This window comes from Phodopus roborovskii, unplaced genomic scaffold (genome assembly GCF_943737965.1).
Source record: "Phodopus roborovskii unplaced genomic scaffold, PHOROB, whole genome shotgun sequence".
Lineage (NCBI taxonomy): Eukaryota > Metazoa > Chordata > Mammalia > Rodentia > Cricetidae > Phodopus > Phodopus roborovskii.
In genome coordinates this window covers 679,380-699,062 of record NW_026126541.1, presented here as the reverse complement: position 1 = coordinate 699,062, position 19,683 = coordinate 679,380, and the positions used below count along the sequence as shown (strand labels likewise).

General features: G+C 41.6%; 1 protein-coding gene across 1 annotated transcript in view; it reads right to left on the bottom strand.

Annotated features, from left to right (window-relative positions):
• Positions 1-18,191, bottom strand: part of Cacul1 (CDK2 associated cullin domain 1) — a 52,635-nt gene extending 34,444 nt beyond the window's left edge. The window contains exons 1-3 of the mRNA XM_051200074.1: positions 17,781-18,191; positions 7,640-7,766; positions 6,731-6,833 (exon numbers count right to left, since the gene is read on the bottom strand). Coding sequence (XP_051056031.1) covers positions 6,731-6,833; positions 7,640-7,766; positions 17,781-18,132 — 582 coding nt within the window. The 5' untranslated portion in view covers positions 18,133-18,191. The remainder of the gene's footprint in view (positions 1-6,730; positions 6,834-7,639; positions 7,767-17,780) is intronic.
• Between the last annotated feature and the right edge of the window lie 1,492 nt (positions 18,192-19,683).

Below are 19,683 nucleotides of genomic sequence, written 5' to 3'. Positions count from 1 at the left end.
TTTCTCATACTGGTTAATAAATAAAGCACTGTTGGCCAATAGGAAAGGAAGATAGGAGGGACTAGGAGACAAGGAGGAAGAGGAAGTAGTAAGAAGGAGTCAACATGGAGAGTCTGGAGAGAATAGAACCGCCAGCCGCCTCTAGTTGGTAAGACCACGTGGAAATACATAGAAATGGGTTAATAATTAAGACAGAGCTAGCCGATAAGAAACTAGCACCTGGCCAACAGCATAATATCGAATACAGAGTCTCTGTGTGTTATTTGGGGCTGGCTGGCGTGGCGGCGGGACAAGTCCAGACCGGCAGCGGGCAGAAAAACCGTACACCTTACAACAAGGTATCTTTTCTTACTGTCCAATCAAGCATCCAAGGAGGCTTATTATTGAGACAGGAAATGGCAGAGATAAATGAGAAATTTCATACCAGAGAAAATTATTCAGGACTTGGAACTCAGTTTATCTTCCTATCCCATCACTCTTCACATTTCAGAATATAAGCACCAAAGTTATTCTCACTATAAAGCCCTAGATAGTTTGGAACTACATAACCAGACTGGCCTTGAACTCAGAGATCTACCTGCCTCTGCTTCCTGGGTGCTGGGACTAACCACTATGGCCAGCCTTTCTCCTTTTTATTACTAACTGGTCCATGGTTTTGTCATCAAAACTCCTAGAGTCAAGTGTATACCTTAGTTTACTCAAGAGCTTGACAAATTTAGAAGGCACTGTGTATGTAGTACATAATCATGTGACCAGTAGGGCCTGTGAAATCACTATTTCTGGGATAAAGTTTAAGAAGAGTCCCAGTAAATTATTCATACAAATTTAGATCAAGTTTTGTCTTTTTGTTTTTATGTGTATGCTTGTTTTGCCTGCATGTATGTCTATGTGCCACATGCAAGCCTGATGCTCAGAGTTGCTCTCAGAAGAAGGCATCCGAATCCCTGGAACTGTAGTTACAGATGATTGTAAGTCACCATGTGGGTACTGAAAATTAAACCTGGGTCTTCTGCAAGAGTAGTAAGTGCTCTTAACCACTGAGCCATCTCTCCAGCCCCTAGATCAAGTTTTAATACATGAGTTTGGATGCCAAAGTTAAGAAAAGACTATCTTTCAGAGCTTTTTATTTTTTAGATTCTGGAACTACAGATGATCTTTCTCATATCCCATCTAGCTTATACGCTTATGACCCTGGTCCTCTAATATGCAATCCCTGGCATTCAAGGGCTTCTACCATCTGAATCTGCCTACCTTTTCCCTTCCCATCTCCACTGAACACCCTGCCCATCCATCTTCTTCACGTAACTACTCCCTAAGACCTGGGCAAGCCCACATCTCTGTGCCCATCAAGTCCTCTTGTCCCTTCTCTATGACAAACCTTTGTAGGTGCTGTCATCTTCTTCACTGCCTTAACTAGGCTGGAATTGGTCACCTTTTGCTTTTAAGCAACATGTTCCTTCTGCTCTGAACCATAGTTATCTGGGTGGCTCTAAACAACACAGGAGTCTACAGTAAGGCCTTGTGCTTTAATGCTTTCCTTAGGTTACCATCTGTTTGAGAAAGCACTTTGGTTTTCCAAACTTCATTGTTTTCTATCCAACCCTCACCTTCTGTCTTGTTGTGGCAGAGCCTCTTTTGGTGTTGACGTTACCATCATTTCTGTGTATACCAGGCTACCTGGCCCATGTGCCTGTAAGATTTTTCTGTCTTCCACCATCTCCCTATAGAAGCCCTGGTCTCATGTGTCTAGCTTATAAATGGGCTCTGGGGACTTAAGAGCCACCTCCCCAGCCTGTCTAACATTTCCAACATTTACTTTCAATTTTTCTGCTTCTTTATCCATATCTTTCAGCTGTGCCATTGGCAGCAACATATGCTTCTGATAATTGCTTTTCCTTAACATAGTACTTAGCTTTTAACATTTCATAAGATAGACAGGCCTGAAGTTTAAGTTATTAGTCTATGCCTCATCTGTTCTTTGTGACCTTCCCTCCATTTCTTGGCTTGATTATTTTTTAATTACTATATTTTCTCCCTCTATTATTATGTTCTATTTATCCCCCTTTGAGATCACCCCAAGTTTATTTACAGATTATATCTTTGCCTTACTTGAGTCTAAAATAAATTAGTACTTTGCCACTTTTCTAATAATACAAAGTCCTTAAGACACCTTAAAAAAAACCAATGTTTCCAAACCCTTATGTAATAGTACATGAGTTTTGGTTACAAGTATCTTTTATACCCTCTAAGAAAATAACATCATTTGGGCCAGTGAGATGGCCCAACAAGCCTGAAGATCTTAGTTTGATCCCTAGGACTGACATGGTAAAAATAACCAACTCCTACAAACTATCCTCTGACTTCTACAGGTGCATTGCAGTATGTGAGTCTCCCTGCCCCCAGATGATCCTTTCTGTCACACACATAAATACACAAATAGATAAATGCAAAAATAGAAATTACCATAATTGATATACTTACCTGTGTTGTCTTTGTTATTGTTCTTTACACCAATCTGAATCACCAAATTTTCACCTAAACATTTTCCTAACATAAGGATAGTCTATTTTTCCCTTTTTATTGAAAATAGGTTATTTTCTCATACAACATATCCTAACTGTTTCCCCACCCTCTACTCCTCCCAGTTCCTCCCCACCTGACCTCCCCTCTGGATCCTCTCCCTTTCTGTCTCATCATTTAGAAAGAACGGGCTTCTAAGATATTAACTGCTAAACATGACAAAATAACAAGATAATGCAAAAACCATCACATGGAGACATCTTTCTATCAGAAGAATGATCTGCAGTATTTCCTTAAAGAGACTATTGGTGATGAATTCTCAATTCTTATGTGGTATTTCTCAAGACTTGAGAATCACCAAAACTCTGACTCTTGACTGATTAATTCTGATTGCATGCCAGACACTGATTATGAAAATTTCATGCCTAGGGAAGGTTTATTTTCTCCAGAAAGGATCTACTTTCGCTTCTCATGACTAAAGGTGCCAGCCAGTCTAGACCATCAAAATCTAAGAATGAAGAAAGACCGAGGAGGTCGATCTACAGCTTGTCACTCATCCTTACTGTTGCTGGGGCCTATTCCTTTAGTGCGATGTGCTTTGACATCCAATTTTATTATATCTTCCCCTCAAGTCTATCAGAGCTCTATTAAATTCAACAGTCCAGAGCTGGAAATGTAGCTCATTAGTAGAGTACAAGAATACATTTCAGAATTTATCTCCTCCCCTTACAGAAGAGATAGGTGGCCCTAGCAAGCGGACAATTCAAATGCCAAGATCCTCTCTTGATCCTCTAATTCCCCAGTTTTCTGTTTAGTTCTAGTCTGGTTTTTGAAAACTGTTCAGTAGGACTGAACCAAACCACACCTTACCAAGAACATCTCCACTGTACCTAATAGATAGATATAAAATTCCTCACCAGAAATGCTTGCAACTAATAAAACAATTCATTTGTCTTCTGTTTTAGGATTTTTGTTTTTTTGTTTTATAATTTAAGAATTTAACTACAATTACTTGAAACAAGCAGTAGAATCTCAAGCCTGGCTACAAATGTGACAACTCAGCAGGCATGTTGAACTTCTGGTTCAGGTCCTTAACCCAAACAGTGATTTCTATAAATCTAAACAGAACTTTGCAAAACTAAGCAGCTAGGCCAGGAGTGGTCGTGCATACCTTTGCACACTTTCAATTCCTAAGATCCTGTCTTAGAAACAAAAACTAAGCAGATTATTTGCTTAATTTGTTTTTTTTAAAAAAATTCTGTATAACTAGTTCCATTAATTTGAGAATCAAAAAAAAAAACCTTTAAAAATTCAAATATTCTGGAGATATTGGGGGGGAACTGAATTGACTTATGACATTTAAAGGAGACAGGAGTTATAGGAAGAGGGTTTTAAAAAAATGAAACCTAGGCAGGATAAACTCTCACAATGTCAAACAGAAACTATAGACAAGGATCAAGTGCAACAAGTAAGAAAACTACCACATGGGTTTAGCTATTTGTTTTATTTGTTTTACCACTTCAACAAGCAACATTTTAAGTTATTGAAAGGGTGGAAAGACACTATTCCAAAATGAAATTTGTATGTGGGAATGTGGGGGTGTGTGCTTTAAAACCATAAGTTAGCTAGTGATACCATACAAAAATATTTAAGTTAGACAGACTAATATATGAAATCTGAAAACAATATTCTCTAAGGTACCCTTTAAACATGGATAAATAAGTCAAACCAATAGCTATTTTAAGATGCCCTTGACAGCGGCTGAACTGAAGCTCTGTGGGTCCAACCCATTGATCTGTCAACTGCAATGCTCAATCCATTTCTCTACCAAATACAAATCATCCCACAATACTCTTGCTCAAGAATTAAAAAAAAAAAAAAAAAAAAAAAACAGGTTGCAAATAACAGGCTCCAGCCAAATACAATGTTCTTCTGCCCTCTAAGACTGGTCAATATTCTTCTGGTCCTCATGCAAACTACCTAAACATCTAGAAAACATGAAGAACAGTTATTAAAGAGACCAGTCATGATACTTTTACCCCTAGTACAAGTCAAAACTCAGGCTGATGAGCATTCACTCAACAAATGTTTTCTGAGTTATGATTATGCCAGTTATTAAGACTAAGAAGAGAAACAGCACAGAGTCCTTGCCTCCCAGGAGAGCCATAGAAATAGACATGAATACAAAGACAATAATACAACCCCAGCAATAACAGGCTTGTTATTGCTAAGAGGCTAGATGTCGTCCATAAACACATGCCAACTGTCTGTTTTGTTCCACAATAATTTCAGGAAGGCTGTCCATAGGTAAACAGTAATCAATTCTGAGAAAGAAGGTTTTGCAAGGCAGGTAGCAGAAGAAAAAAGTATCTTACAACTTAGTGTAAAGGAGGCACAGCTATTTCAATAAAGCTACTTCACCTTAAAGTTGAAAAAGTTGAGACGATGATGATCTGAACATGTTTAACGAAAGGACCTACAACTGATAAGTGACAGCTGAGGCCAGGATCTGCGGTCCCAGTGTTGTTACCTACTCTGCCTAGCTCTTTAAAACTGGTTATCATGTTACAAAAGAATTCAAAGACTGGCAGGGTGGAATGTGCCCATAATGTCAGGACCCAGGAAGCGAAGGCAGAAGGATCACTGGTGGCCTGGCACAATTACAATTCAGCAGGTGTTTGTTAGGTGAAGCTGAGGTGAGGCAGTCTCATGGGCAGTACAGCTCAGTGGGGGACACTTGCTTAGCATGCACAATCCCCACAACACCAAGGGGGGTAAAAAAGTATTTTTCAAACTCAGTGGGACATGCATTGACTCTAAAAACAATTTCCACCATATATACCTTTTTACATCATATATACCTTTACATTTACTGTCAGTTTCTTACATACTAAAAAGAGTGCCTTTACACTGTTTCAACCTTTAATAAGTCCTCCCTAATAGGAAGTCAAAATTCAGTTTTGAAAATACTGCACTAGCAGGGTGAGGAGACACAAACTCTGACACAGATGACTAAAATTTGCGAGTCTAACCTGCTATCTTTGTGATTCATTGTTTAAGTGTTATTAGTTTAAAAGCTGGAGAGCATTCATTATCAGTCAAAAACTGGATACATAAAGGAAGAAAGAACAATCAGCAAAACCCAATCAGAAAAAAAAAAAAAAAAAAAAAAAAAAAAGTCAGGAATAGAAACCAGAGGAAGGGCAAGGGCAAGTACACAGGACACGGACTAGAGCCCTGAGCTGCCTTTAGGGAGAATGAGGAGGAAGGGGAGTTCAGAAATAAAGCAAACTATTTAAGGAATAATAAAAAATTCTGGGGTTTCATCTACAACTGACACATGAACCTAGGCAGTACATACATGTTAATGGGTTTTTTCAAAATTATGTCAGTAATTGTGGAGAAAAAAAAAAAAAAAAAGAAAAAAACCGTTGGGCCAATGAGGTCGCTCAGCATGCAAAGATGAGAAGATGCCTCACACCAAGCTCTAGGACCACACAGTAGAAGAAAATTAACTGTGCTCACTCACGCACGCACGCACGCACACACGCACATGCACACACACACACACACACACACACACACACACACACACACACACGCACCTCACCCCCCTCCCCAACACATACAAGATAAAATGTAAAAAAAAAACAAACCACTGTTGGAGCTGTTCCTCACCTCGGCTGGAACCCTGGTCACCTACTGAACTTCAAACCAGAATCCAAGTGTGACCTGGCTCTAGCACAAAGCTAGTGTCTGGGGCCAGCACCCACGGAGGGTTATCTGCTGTCACCCAGATAGTAAGACCACCTACAAGAGTTTGCCATAGCTTTGGTTGTTCATACTGAAAGTGTCAGAAACTGGAAGGCAAACCACTCACTCTTGAAAGATAACACAAATGAAAAAAGTTAAAATGGTGGATCTATTATTTAATTTCAACTTATAATCAAGTTAACAGAGAAAAACATGGTTTTAAATAAAAGAAATGCTGACATTGTGGTATCAGGTATGAACTGAAATATATTCCAAATAAAAAGTCCCATATTTTACTTCAAATTTTCAAACCATTTATTCTAAAGATCAGATCACTTACTCAGTATCCAACTACAAAGTATAAACTTGTGAGGTAAATCAAATTAATGACAACCCAACTGTTCATGAGGCAGCCTAGTTCCTTCCACCTACCAGAAACACTCAAAGCAGTACTGACCTGCAGCTCCTTGGAGACTCGCTCTAAGTGACTGGTTATCTTTTTAATCAGATCACTGTACATCTGTTCCGAGTGCTGCTGGCATACACACTTATATACACAACTGCAAGAAGAAACGGGCAGAGAAACCAAATCAATAAAGAGGCACTCCTAGCAATCCCACTTTCAAAATAAAACTTAACACCTTATAATGGGCATCAACCACAAACTAGGAAGAAAAACCTACCCTCCCTCCCCAGTCAGTGCTCTGGTGGAAAAGACATTCCCAACTAACTTCAAATGACCTGAATAGTTAGTACACAAAGCCTAAGATAATCTAAAATGACATCTATGGTCTAATGTGTTAACTCCTTATAAGTAAGTCAGCCTCTCTTTCACTTTTTAAAAATACTTGTCAAAATAAGGAAGAGAGTGATAACCAGAAGAGGGAAGGTTTCCAACTCACAAATGTGTCTGCAATACATCCTCCTTGTACACCAGTCTGGGGAACAACACAGCTGTTACTTCTTCCTGTCACTGTGGTGACCTCATTTCCTACCCCCAGTTCCTACTCTACTGATTCCATTTACCATGAGCTAGGTAACAAAATATCTAACAGAGTTAGAACTGCATGCCAGTAAACATCAACAGGGCTAACTAGGATCTCCTAAAAACTTTACTAATTTTTCTCACTGGTCTTGGAGGCTTTTCATTATATGTGACAGAGGCAGACAAGCAAGCAGGGAAGGAAGTTAACAGTATGGTATACTCTATCTTGATTTGAAAACCACTTCTGAACCAAACCAATTCACCAGTGTGGTGAATATACACATACATCCAACTTCATCTTACATATTTTATATATCACATTCATGTCGTCAGCAATGGAATCCCATTCAAACCAGGCAAATTAAACAGTGAGTCACTTACCTGTAAATCTGTTCATAGGATATAGGTATATAGTCACCAGGACTCTGGGTTAAAAGTTGATCTATGGCACCATCTAATTTTGGCCAGTATGTGCTCTTATAATCTTCAATTGTTATAACATTCATTACTGCAAATAAAAGTACAATAAAATTACTTTATGTGCCAATGGAAATACAAATCACATTAAGTGTACACTCATTCAAAAATCTATCCTTCCATTACTTGTCCACCCCATTTTAATTTTAAAAAGAGGGAAAGTTGGGAGGTGGAGGCAGAGGAAGCAGGTATCTCTGAGTTCTAGGAAAGCCTGATCTACATAGTGAGCTCTGAGACAGCTCAGGTGACAATGTCAAATAAAGGAAGGGGGGGGGGGCGAGAGAAGAGAGAAAGAGGAGATGGGAAGAGAATGAGCAGAAGAGAGCAAGCAAAAGCACACCTGTGCGTGTGTGCGCGCACACACACACACGTACACACTAGCAAGTGAGGGTATACCCCCCACACACATATACAAGCTTGGAATGTTAAGCAGCCATTGGCTACTTTCCCAATTTGCTGTAAGCTTCTATCACCAGTGAAGCATTCTCAAATATAGGCTGACCCTCAAAGTACATATTGCCACAATTACGTGACATAATGAGCCATCAATGAACTACAAGAAGGTCCCAGATTAATTATGGGCTTCCATAATTAATCTATTTTATAGACACCCTTAGGGGGAAAAAAAAAATCTACCCAATGGCTGGACTACAGGACCAGAGATTTAAATAACACTATTCTCAAAAGGGGCTCCCACAAAATGTACTGAGATTATTGGTATCACAGTACCACTCAGAAGTACTTGGAACTTGACAAGCCCAAGGAAAAAGACAATGACCTAGAAACCTTGCATTGAAGGCTCACTTCATTCCAGTGGACAAACTCAAAACCTCACCATGGGTTCAGGAGTGACAGGTGCAGATGTTAAAGAGCTACTCAAGGACCCCTAGATACCCAGGAAGATAAGAGGTAACAACTTCCATATCAAGTATCTTATTGCTTACTTTACCAAAAACCAGTTATGTGGCGTCCTCCAAAAAATACAGCTAATTCTAGACAGAAAACCTTGCTATTATATTCCTAAAGTGTAACCTTAGCCATTAAGGATCAATATTTTATATATTAACCACTGCTATTGTTATTATTCAATTTTCTCTAAATCAATTCAATTTTAGTGCTATAAAATATATGCTAAAGAGCACTTAATGACTTACTGACTCACAAAACATAGTAGAATTTAAAAGGGAGGGGCGGTCGCATGTAGCCCTCAAACTCTCTATGTAGCCACAGGTGACCTTCAACTCCTGATCTTCCTGCCTCTACCTCCCAAGTCCTGGGACTACAGCTGTACACCAACACACTCAGTTTCATAATAGCATAATCTTAAGTACATTGTGGGGATGTAGCTCAGTAGAATACTTGTTTAGTATATGAGAAGCCCTGAGTCCAGTTATCAACACCATGGGGTGAGGGGCAGTGCTAAATGTAAGAAGCCTTATCCAAAGTCTCCATACTTATAAGAGTTCCATGTATATAATATTAACATAGCCAAAACAATAGCATGAAAACACATCAGAGATTGCCGGGGAGTTGTCATTAAGGAGAAGGCTTATCTACAAAGGGATAAGAGTGAGATTTTTAGGGCAATGAGATGTGTTGTATGGAACTGAATAATATACTACTCTATTTGTATCAGAACCAAAAGAACTGTAGACCATACAATGAATAAACTGTAGACTACAGAGGTAAAGATGAAATAGAGATGTGAAAGTCTCATTGACAAATGAATCACAGAGCCAACAATATAGATGGTCTAGCATTTTGCTTAGCATGTATTATACTGGGTTTGACTCCCCCAACACTGAAGGGGAAAAAAAATTCTAAGACTTAATATTCTAAATCTCTATTGAGGAAATTTAAGCTCAGTGTTTGACAACTCACCTAGCCTGTACAAGACCTCAAGTTCAATCCCTATTACTTCTGTTAAAAAAAAAAAAAAAAAACCCACAAAGTCTTGTATTATTACAGCCTGGCATAGTGGTGCACACCTGTAATCTTAGCACTTAGAAGGTTGAGGAAGGAGGATGGCTCAATTGCATAGTAAATGCAATGCCAGCCTGAAATGCATGATGAAAAATCTGGCAGGTGGGTAGGTAGGTGAGTAGCTAGGAGGGAGGGAGGGAAGGAAGGAGGGAGGATCAGGTAGAGCACTGTTCACTCCATCAGGAGGAGTTGACTGAACTCTAAAGCACTGGTCAGAGGAGCTGAAGGCCAAGAATAAAACCTTCAGAGTGGGAAGGAAGTCCTCAAAAATAGGAGTAGATGGCAGGAACGAAAACAAGATGATGTATTCTAATAAACAACTATGGGAGTAGTTAAGAAGCAAAATCCTATTTGTAAGATGAATCAATTTTTGGCTAGGTTGTAGGTAGAGTGCTTGTCTAGCAGGCACAAAACCCTGGGTTGATAGCATCACATTAAGCAGTAACTAGATATGGAGGTATATTCTTTTAACTTCAGCACTCCAGAAATGGGAGGATCATTTCAAAACAAAAACATACACAAAAAAAGAAAATAGACACAGAACCTAACACTTAGATGTTACTAGGAGAACTGTCCATTGTAAATAGCCCGTTACTGATAAGAACAAATCTAACTCTGAGCCACCTACTTTGTAATGTTTTGATTTGCCAATAGACAGGAGCAGCCATCTGAAACCTAGTGAAGCTACATTTCTTTTTTACCTAAACTTCTACGTTTGGGAGTTTGGAGACACTATAGAGAACTTGTGTTACATTTATTTATGCTGTGGAACATTCGTTTAATGATGCAAAGATGTGTTGCATTCTTTTATATTTGTTGCATTGCCTAAATGAAGCTGTTACTCTGCCTATCTAAAACACCTGATTGGTCTAATAAGGGGCTGAACGGCCAACAGCAAGGCAGGAGAAAGGATGGGCAGAGCTGGCAGGCAGAGAGAACAGGAGAAGAAATCTGGGAATGGGATGGAGGAACAGGATAAGAAAGGAGGACTCCAGGGGCCAGCCACCCAGCTACAGCAAGCCATGGGGTAACAAGAAAGATACATAGAAAGAGAAAGGTAGAAGTTCAGAGGCAAAAGATAGATAATTTTTAAAAAGCTGGCTAGAAATAAGCCACACTAGAGCTGGGCATTCATAAGATTAAGACTGTGTGATTTATTTGGGAGCTGGGTAGCAGGTCAAGGAATAAAAAACCAACCAACTACAGTCTACTGTGGATACAAAGAAACAAACAAATAACTCTTCCTATAGGTTCTAGAGTTAGTCACATAAACATTATCACCAGATAACACTGGCAACTTGTTTTTATTAAGGTCATCTTTAACATTCTTCAGGAATTCTGCTCTACTCAACTGCCCCCAAAGATACACTGGTCTAGATAAGGCTGCAACAAGCTAGCTATTTGCTACTATCTAACATAACTTTGCTTCAAATGAAGTACTCTTCCCAGACACTAAAAGATTATAAACATCAATAATACTGTTCTACTACTTAGAACCCATTTCTGCATGAGGAATAGACTAGGATAGTAGAAATGCAAGCAGCATTAGACAGTTCAAGAAATCAACACTCCACTGGGTGGTAGCACCTTTAACTACAGCACTCAGGAGGCAGAGGCAGGCAGAAAAGGCAGGCAGATCTCTTGTGAGTTGAAGGCCAGCCTAATCTACAGATGGAGTTCCAATGTAGGCTCCAAAGCTACAGAGAAACCCTGTCTTGAAAAACAAAACAAAAGAAACCAACACTCTGTTCCTACTGTACAGTGGTGTGTACTGCACAACACTGCTCTACAATTCTACCATCACATTTCAACTTGAGACACGGGTGTGAACAAAAAACAAAACAAAACAAAAACTTGACAGCACATGAAGTGATCACACTTATCATGACATTATGGTACCAACATCACCTAATCCAAACTCTCACCAAAGTAAAAGTATTTAAAATAAGAAATATGTTCTCAACTAACTACTCTAACTACAAGTATGCCCTTGATTTAAAATCCTGTATTGTCTCCTCCAAAGTTGATCACTCTTGGCATTGAAACAAAAAAAAAAAAAAAAAAAAAAAAAAAAAAAAAGTCTGAGTTGTGAAGATGAAACAAAGACAGGTGCTGAGGTGGAGCCCAGTAGTAAAAGGGATGAATGGTCAAGCCCAACAAGAGGTAAACTACTTCCTGCTCCACTTAACCACTCCTTCCTATTCTCAGAATGAAGGCAACTGAACATCTGCAGAGAAAGACACTCATACTAGCACTTGACAGTTCTTAAAAAAAAAAAAAAACAGCTCTGCATCCAATCAACCCGAACTGAAGCCAACACTTACAACTTGAGAAGGCCCCTACAAACACAGACCTACCAAAAAGTCTCTTAATTTAATATGAATTAGACAATGAAGGACAATCAAATTTCAGACATGAACAAAACAAAAAATGACAAGCTAAAGACAAAGGTAATTCAAAGAATAGAAGAATACAACTAGAGCCAGCAAATGACTGAAAGTGGCTAAAGACCTGAGTTCAAACCTAGAACCTACCTGGTAGCAGAAAAATCCCTGTAAGTTGTTCTTTGACTTCTACCTGTACTCTGTGGGTCACAGGATCACTAATATGAGCAAACACACACAATAAGTGTAACTTTAAAAAGATAAACTATCTTAACACAGAGGCAATCCAGGTGCTTCCAAAATTAAAAAACAAAAACCAGCTAAAATCTAATAGAGATGAAATCATTAAGAGAAATAGAAGACAACAAAGCTCAGCTAGCTGAAAGAAAAACTGGAAATTCCACATGACTGTCAATAATTCAAAAGAATGAAGAGAACAGAAAAAAAAAGTAAAGGAAAACAAATACTGGCAATTACAACATAAGAAAGTTTCCCATAAGCTTTCTCATAGTCAAAGTAGCAACTGATGCCATTCATTATAGATAGCATGGTTAAAGTCAAGGATGAAACATTTTAAGTCCCAGGTCTATAAAGCAAGTTGTGGAGGAAAGGTTAATTCAGCTTACACTGCAACATTGCTGTTCACCACTGATGAACAGTTATGCCAGGGCTGGAACTCAAAAGGGTTGGATGCTGGAAGGGTACTGTTCACTGGCTTGCTTGACCTGGCTATGCTCAGCCTGCTTCCTTATAGGGATGGTATAGGGATGGTATCACCCACAATGGGCTGGGTCCTCATCACTAAGAAAGTCTTACAGCTGGATCTCATGGGGACATTTCAATGGAGGCTCCTTCCTCTCCAATGACTTTAGCTTGTGTCAAGTTGACAGGCAAAACCTGCCATTACAGATAGGCTACATCACATATGCTAATCTAAACAGAAAAAAACATCCTGTTTTTCTTTCCCATGTCTCTACAAAACAAAATAAGACCTAAAATAAGCTTTTCTCAATAAGACAGGATATGAAGGGCCACAGCCAGTCTCACCCATTAATATAATATGAGCAAGAAAAAGAAAAAAATCGTTGTTATGTAAGCCCCAGAGATTTGGAGGTTATTTTCAAAGAAAGCACACTAATTCTAAATGGGAAGTTAAACAAAAAAGTGACACTTTCCTTCCAAATTAGGTTCTGACAAGAAAACACACTTTAGTGCAATATGGAAAGCCAAATCAAAGCAAGGGCCTTGAAATACTGCTGCATTTCTATAAACACTAGCATGAGTTTGTGGCAGTCAAACTCCAAATTCCAGGGTCTGGCCACTAACCTCAGGATGAGACAAGTTACAGAACTGGAGTGGAAAGGTGACATGGGCAGCAGTCCACTCTCTGGGATGCTAAGACTTCCATCCTTGTAACTTGCCAAATATTCATAACACACCTAAAGTTCCTGGACAGCACAGTTGGTTCACTCAGCTGTGACTTGTCAATGGCATTACCCAGAGGAACCTGGCTCAAAGGCTCAGAGCTACTTTTGGTTTTCTCTCACAAATTTTACGGCACTAATGACCACTGTTGTGTGTATGTTGGGGGGGGGGGGCTCTAGTAGCACATGGCATGCAGCCACAAAGAGTTAAACTATCACCTATGGACATGTGACAAAGTTTCTACAGAAAGCAACCTGGTGGGAAGCTGAGGTAGTTATGGAAATGAGAAAAAGGACTATGAAATCTGATCAGAAGATGGTGGGAGGCGTATGGACAACGTCTAGCTCATTTGGACTCAAAGCATGTAAAACCCATCAAAGCATGTCTTAACTGCCAGGGGCACTAGGCTGACATACAAGAAAATTACAAAGAGTCCTTAATATTATGGAATTCCAAGTGAATTTAATCCAAAGTCCAAACACACCTATTAAGGAAAATAAGTGCAATGCCAATAGCAGAACCCTGAGCTCCAGAATGAATTCAACCAGCATGTTGAAAGCTGATCAATCTGAGAGCTCATGATGTCTTCAGGACTCTAGCTAGAATCAGAATTCACAGAAGAGCAAGTAATGAAAAAGAGGTGGGTAACATTCCATAAAAACTAAAGGAGTTAGCCGTCGTTGGTGGCAAACACCTTTAATCCCAGCACTTGGGAGGCAGAGGCAGGCGGAACTCTGAGTTCGAGGCCAGCTTGGTCTACAGAGCAAGTTCCAGGACAGGTTCCAAAACAATACAGAGAAACCCTATCTTGAAAAAACAAAAACAAAACAAAACAGAAAAAGGGAAGTGAACAGTGATTCAGGGCTCATTGAGAGAGAAGCCATCTGCCAAATGGAACTGGGGGGGTAGGTGAGATAATGTGACAAACTCTAAATCCAGGAAGCTCAGAAAAACTAAGCACAAACACTTTTAGACAAACTAGCCTTCAAGAAACATCACAAATTGCTGATGCTTAAAAAAGTAAAGCGGAGCTAGAGATGTGGTGGTTTGGTTTGTAAGATGCTTCAAAAGCTCTGGATAATGAACTGGCATTAACTGGGCACAATCCCAGCCCTCCCAGGGTGGAGGCAGGAGCATGACAAGTTCAAGGTCATCCTCAGTTACAAAGTGAGTATAAAGAGACCCTGGATGGATGGGTGGGTGATTTAAAAAGTATTAAAAAGTAGCCAGAAAAGAGGGAAGCATCACAAAGAGAGGGTCAAAGACTATTCAGACATTCAAGATAAGAAACAGACACTGGGCCAGGCCTTGGTGGTGTATGCCTTTAATCCCAGCACTCGGGAGGCAGAGGCAGGCACACCTGCCATTTCAAGACCAGCCTAATCTAAAAGAGCTAGTTCCAGGACAGCCTCCAAAGCCACAGAGAAAACCTGACTCAAAAAAAAGAGACACTGGAAGGAGGGGGCTCAGGACCTGCCACCCTTAGTGTGAGCTACTGACAAAGCCAGATTTCTTTAAGGGTGCTAACTCTGGTAGACTGACAATGCTCTCCAATGAGTGGAGAGACTATGCTTATTTTAACAGTACAACCTGTACTGGGTGGGTTATAAAAAATAGCACACAAAGTTGATCGAGGGTGGTGATTTGGAAGTGGAGATCTGGAAGTAGTTAGGAGAGCACAGAAGGTAAATGTAGCCAAAATACATTGTATGCATGCATGAAAGGAATTAATAAAAATTGATTTTAAAGAAACAAGGTCAAGAAACAATGGAAAAACATCATTTAAAATGATAATGGGGGTGAAGGGGTTATATATCCAGCAAAAAAAATATTCTTAGAAGAAATATTCTACAGATAAGCAAATGCTGACTAAATCAATTTTAAAAAACATTGACAAGCCAGTCAGTGGTTATTCCCAGCACTTGGGAGGCAGAGGCAGGAGAATCTCTTGAGTTCTAGACCAGCCTGATCTACAAAGTGAGTTCCAGGATGTCCTGGGCTACACAGAGAAACCCTGTCTCAAAAAAAAAAAAAAAAAAAAAAAAAAAGAATTAGCAAAAAGTTTTTTATGGAGGCCCAAAATTAAAGAAGAGAACAGAAGTCCACAGAAAATACAAAAGATTTCTTTACCAGTTGTCTTAGTCATTGTTCTATATTGCTGTAAAGTGACACCATGATCACAGTAATTCTTATAAAGGAAAGCATTTAATTAGGGGCTTAGTCATTATCACCATGGTGGAGAGCATGGCTGGAGGCATGGCACTGGAGAATTAGTGGCACTAATTCATGGCACTGAATCACTGTCAAAGTCAGAGACTGGGCCTAGCATAGGCTTTTGCCACTGACAGTTTTGTTTTGGGGTTTTTTTGTTTTTTGGTTTTTTTTTTTTGGGTGTGTGTGTGTGTGTGTGTGTGTGTGTGTGTGTGTGTGTGTGTGTGTGTGTGTTTCGAGAGTTTCTCTGTGACTTTGGAGGCTAGGCTGGAACTAGCTCTTTGTAGACATCAGGTTGGTCTTGAACTCACAGAGATCTGCCTGCCTCGGCCTCCCGAGTGCTGGTATTAGAGGCCTGAGCCAACACTTCTAACAAGGCCACACTTCCTAATCCTAAACCTCAAAGGCCTCACCCTCCGTAAGAAGCAGAAAGGGAATAGAATGGGAGGTTGGTTGGGGGAACAGGGGAGGAAGGCAGGGTTCAGGAACTGGGATTGACATGTAAAACTAGCTTGTTTCAAATTTAAATTTAAAAATTATTTTAAAAATAATCTAACGTTCTATTTTTGTTTTTCATTTATTTGCACCTTTTCCCCTGGAAAATCTTTAACAGGTCTTCATAGCTTACTAACTTTTTTGTTTTTGTTTTGTTAACAAGGTCTCATGTTTCACAAGCTGGCCTTGAACAGGACATACAACTGAGGAAATAAATCTGTGATCCTCCCGCCTTTACCTCCAGAATGGTGGGCCTGTACTTTTAAGCCACCATGTCAGGTTTTATAAGGTACTGGGATCAAACTTTTTCAGCCTACTAGGCAAGTACTCGCTCATCAACCCAGACTCATTCCTAACACCCCAAACTTAGTAATCCTTTCAAGTGATCTTTTGGTTTGGCAAATCCTTTTGCTCTCGGCTTAGCTGACAACTTCTCTTTCTGCTCATTTAAGTCAAGGAAAAGTTACTTAACCATTAATCCAAACTTCCTTTAGCAATTAAATACTGCTACTGTCTCCACATTACCTTTAACATGTAAACTACATTAAATGATAGTCTTGTCTATGAACAATCACACAAGTGTTCTTTGCCTAAAGCAATATCTTGAAGGCATGTAAGGTTGTGAGCTAGTCCCATAAAATTTTTTTCTAAGGTTATGACTACACATCTGCACCAGGACAAATAATCCTCTCTTCACAATTAGGTGGGTAATTACAGTTATAGCTTAATAAAATAGATAACTAGAAATAAAATCTCCAGTTGCACTACCAAATGTCATTTTAAACCTGCAGTTAACAAGGCGCTGGCTACCAACAGTGCTCACGTTCCTTTTACCACACCACCACCCAAAGCTAAAACAAACAAACAAACAAAAAAAAAAAACTACCGCATTAATTTCCTACCTATGGAAGCACACTACCCAACTGTGTCTTCCGCGTGCAACTGAATGTTAAGGTAGATCGCTAAAAAGTTCCAACATGCAGCAGGGCCCTGAGTATGGCCACTTGAATTGCTTCTCTGAAAAGTGATTTTATAGATCAGCTTCAAAACAGCTGTATAATGAAACCACTCAGAATTCCGAGACAGAATGCAAAACTGCGAAGCAGGGAACAAAGTGTTGATATAGGCCAACGTTCAGATTCCCGATTTGCTTAAATGACAGTGGCTAAGTATACAAGAACACGAGTTGTCAAATTTCTCTGCCCTCTGGCTGCAAAAGAAATAAAAGAACTCGTTTCCCCCTCTCACCTGTAAGGTTGAAACTTTAAAGGGGGCGCATAAGAAAAGAGCTTACTAACATTGAGAGATGGTCAGGCGCTGTAAAGATCTTGCCTGAAGCATTATCTGGGGCTGAGTGTGAGCAGGTAAACGAGCGGCCCGGGCTGGTCGGCCAGACAGGGACCGAGGGTGGGAGGGAGGCGGGCAAGAGGGAAAAGAGAGAGAGACCTAGGCCTGGAAACAAAGGAAGTGGAGCTGGATGCTCCGGGGGCGGGGAGGGTTCTGCGAGCTGGAGGAGCCGCCGAGGCTCGGGGAAAGGCCGGACTCACGGAACTTGGAGGTGGAGGTGTTGATGTTGATGGTGGAGCTGGGGGTGGGGGCGGGGGCCGCCTTGGTCACCGCGGCGGCCGCGTCGCAGCTCTTCAACATCATGATCACCCCGTTGGGCTCCGGCAGGGGCGGAGGCGCCATCGCGAGCCCCTCCTTGGGGCCCTTCCTGTCCACCGAGCCCGCGGGCGCGGCCAGCAGCTGGCCCCCCGGGGCTTCTCGGCCAGGGTCCGCGAGGCTCGAGGGCGGCGGCTGCCGGAAGCTGTCTGCCGCGGCCTCCCAGTTGTTGTGGTTCTGGTCGTCCATCATCGCCTCGTAGGTGAGCATCTCCTCCTCCTCCATGCTCTCCTCCATGCTGCCGGCCGCGGCGGCCTCCCGGGCACCTGCCGCCCGCCTCAGCCCTCCTCCACCCCCACCCCGGGCCTGGGAGCTCAGCAGCCGCCTCGCGCGCGTTCACATCGCCCGGAGCCCTGGCGGGCGCGGCGGGCAGGCCGGGGGGGCGCAGCCGAGCGCCTTCGCCCTCCGTCCGTCCGTGGGACTCGGCCGGAGGAAGCGCTGACCGCGGTGGGCGCTCCCGGGCTGTTTCTGAGAGGCAGCCGCAAAGCGGCGACGGCCCTCACGACATTTTACAGCAGCTTCCGCGGGCGGAGCGGCCAGGAAGGCACGTGGTGCAAGCGGCCGGCCCACAAAGGGCCGGGCTAAACGGGGCGGGAGCTATGAGTCGCCTCGGACGTGAGACGGGACCCAGCAGCCGGCTCGCCCGCCCGCCCTGCTCAGGCCGGGTGTCTAGACCTGCGTCCGCTGGCCCCGCCCCGGCCAGCATTACGTGATAAAGGGCTGGCCGGCCACGCACGCACGCGCGCGCGTTCTCTAACTTGTTGCGGGAACGCCTGGGAACGAGGGTGTGCCCGGGAATGCGCGAAACCGCCGAAGCGGTGGAAAAAGGAAACTCTCTCACAGTAGCCCGAGCTGACCTCCAGCTCCTGGCTGTCTCCCTGCCTCAGCCTCCTGAGTGTTAGGATTACAGTAAGCCATCATGCCCGTGCTGGCTGACCCCACCACCACCACTTTTTTGCCTCCCAGGCCTTGGCCTCGCAGCCTTTGCTTGGGGGCAGAAGTTCAAGGTCGTAGCAGGCCCTAGGTACAGCACAGGCTCTAAATGGGGCAGACTGCTGTTATTTGTGCCTTTCTCAGCCTTGGCACCAAAACTGAGAAGTACAGAAAATAATTCAAGAATTGCACAGTACACATTCCTCCCAAGGATATGTGAAACATTTACAAAAGATAAATATGCTGTGTGTCCCAATGCAAGCGGCTCTGCATGTTTGAAGACTGATGTCATCGTAAACACATTCTAACCACACTGTGCAGTTAGGAACTTTAACTGAACAATAACTAGTAAGAACCCGTTGTATTAGTCTTGGGGCAACTCATGGATACGAAAGTCATAATGAAAACTAGAGGACCTTTAGAACTGATGAGATTGGTACAATCGTGGTAAACCTTTCTAGTAAGGCCCTGCTCAAGGACTTTTTCCCAGCACACTAGTAAATAAGGAACTCTTCCTGTATATCGTTAAGATAATGATTTCGTTGGTTAAACATCATTATAGAGAAAGCTAAAAATAGGATGAGCCAAAGAAATCTTAATGTGTCTTAATAAACGTCCCGAGTCAGATATAGTAGCAAAGCTGAGAAATCAGAAGAAGGACGAGCCAAAGACACCTTCATCTCACTACCCACCTATATTCCTTTCTTCACCGGCCACCTTATTTCCTGTCCGTCTGTACAGACATCCAGACCTGTATGATTAGCTAGTGGTTAGCTCCACCCTCTGATCTTACAAATGAGCCTCCGTGGTGATTGTTGGAAATTTTGGAGATGAGAAATGGGAAGTGTTTTTTTT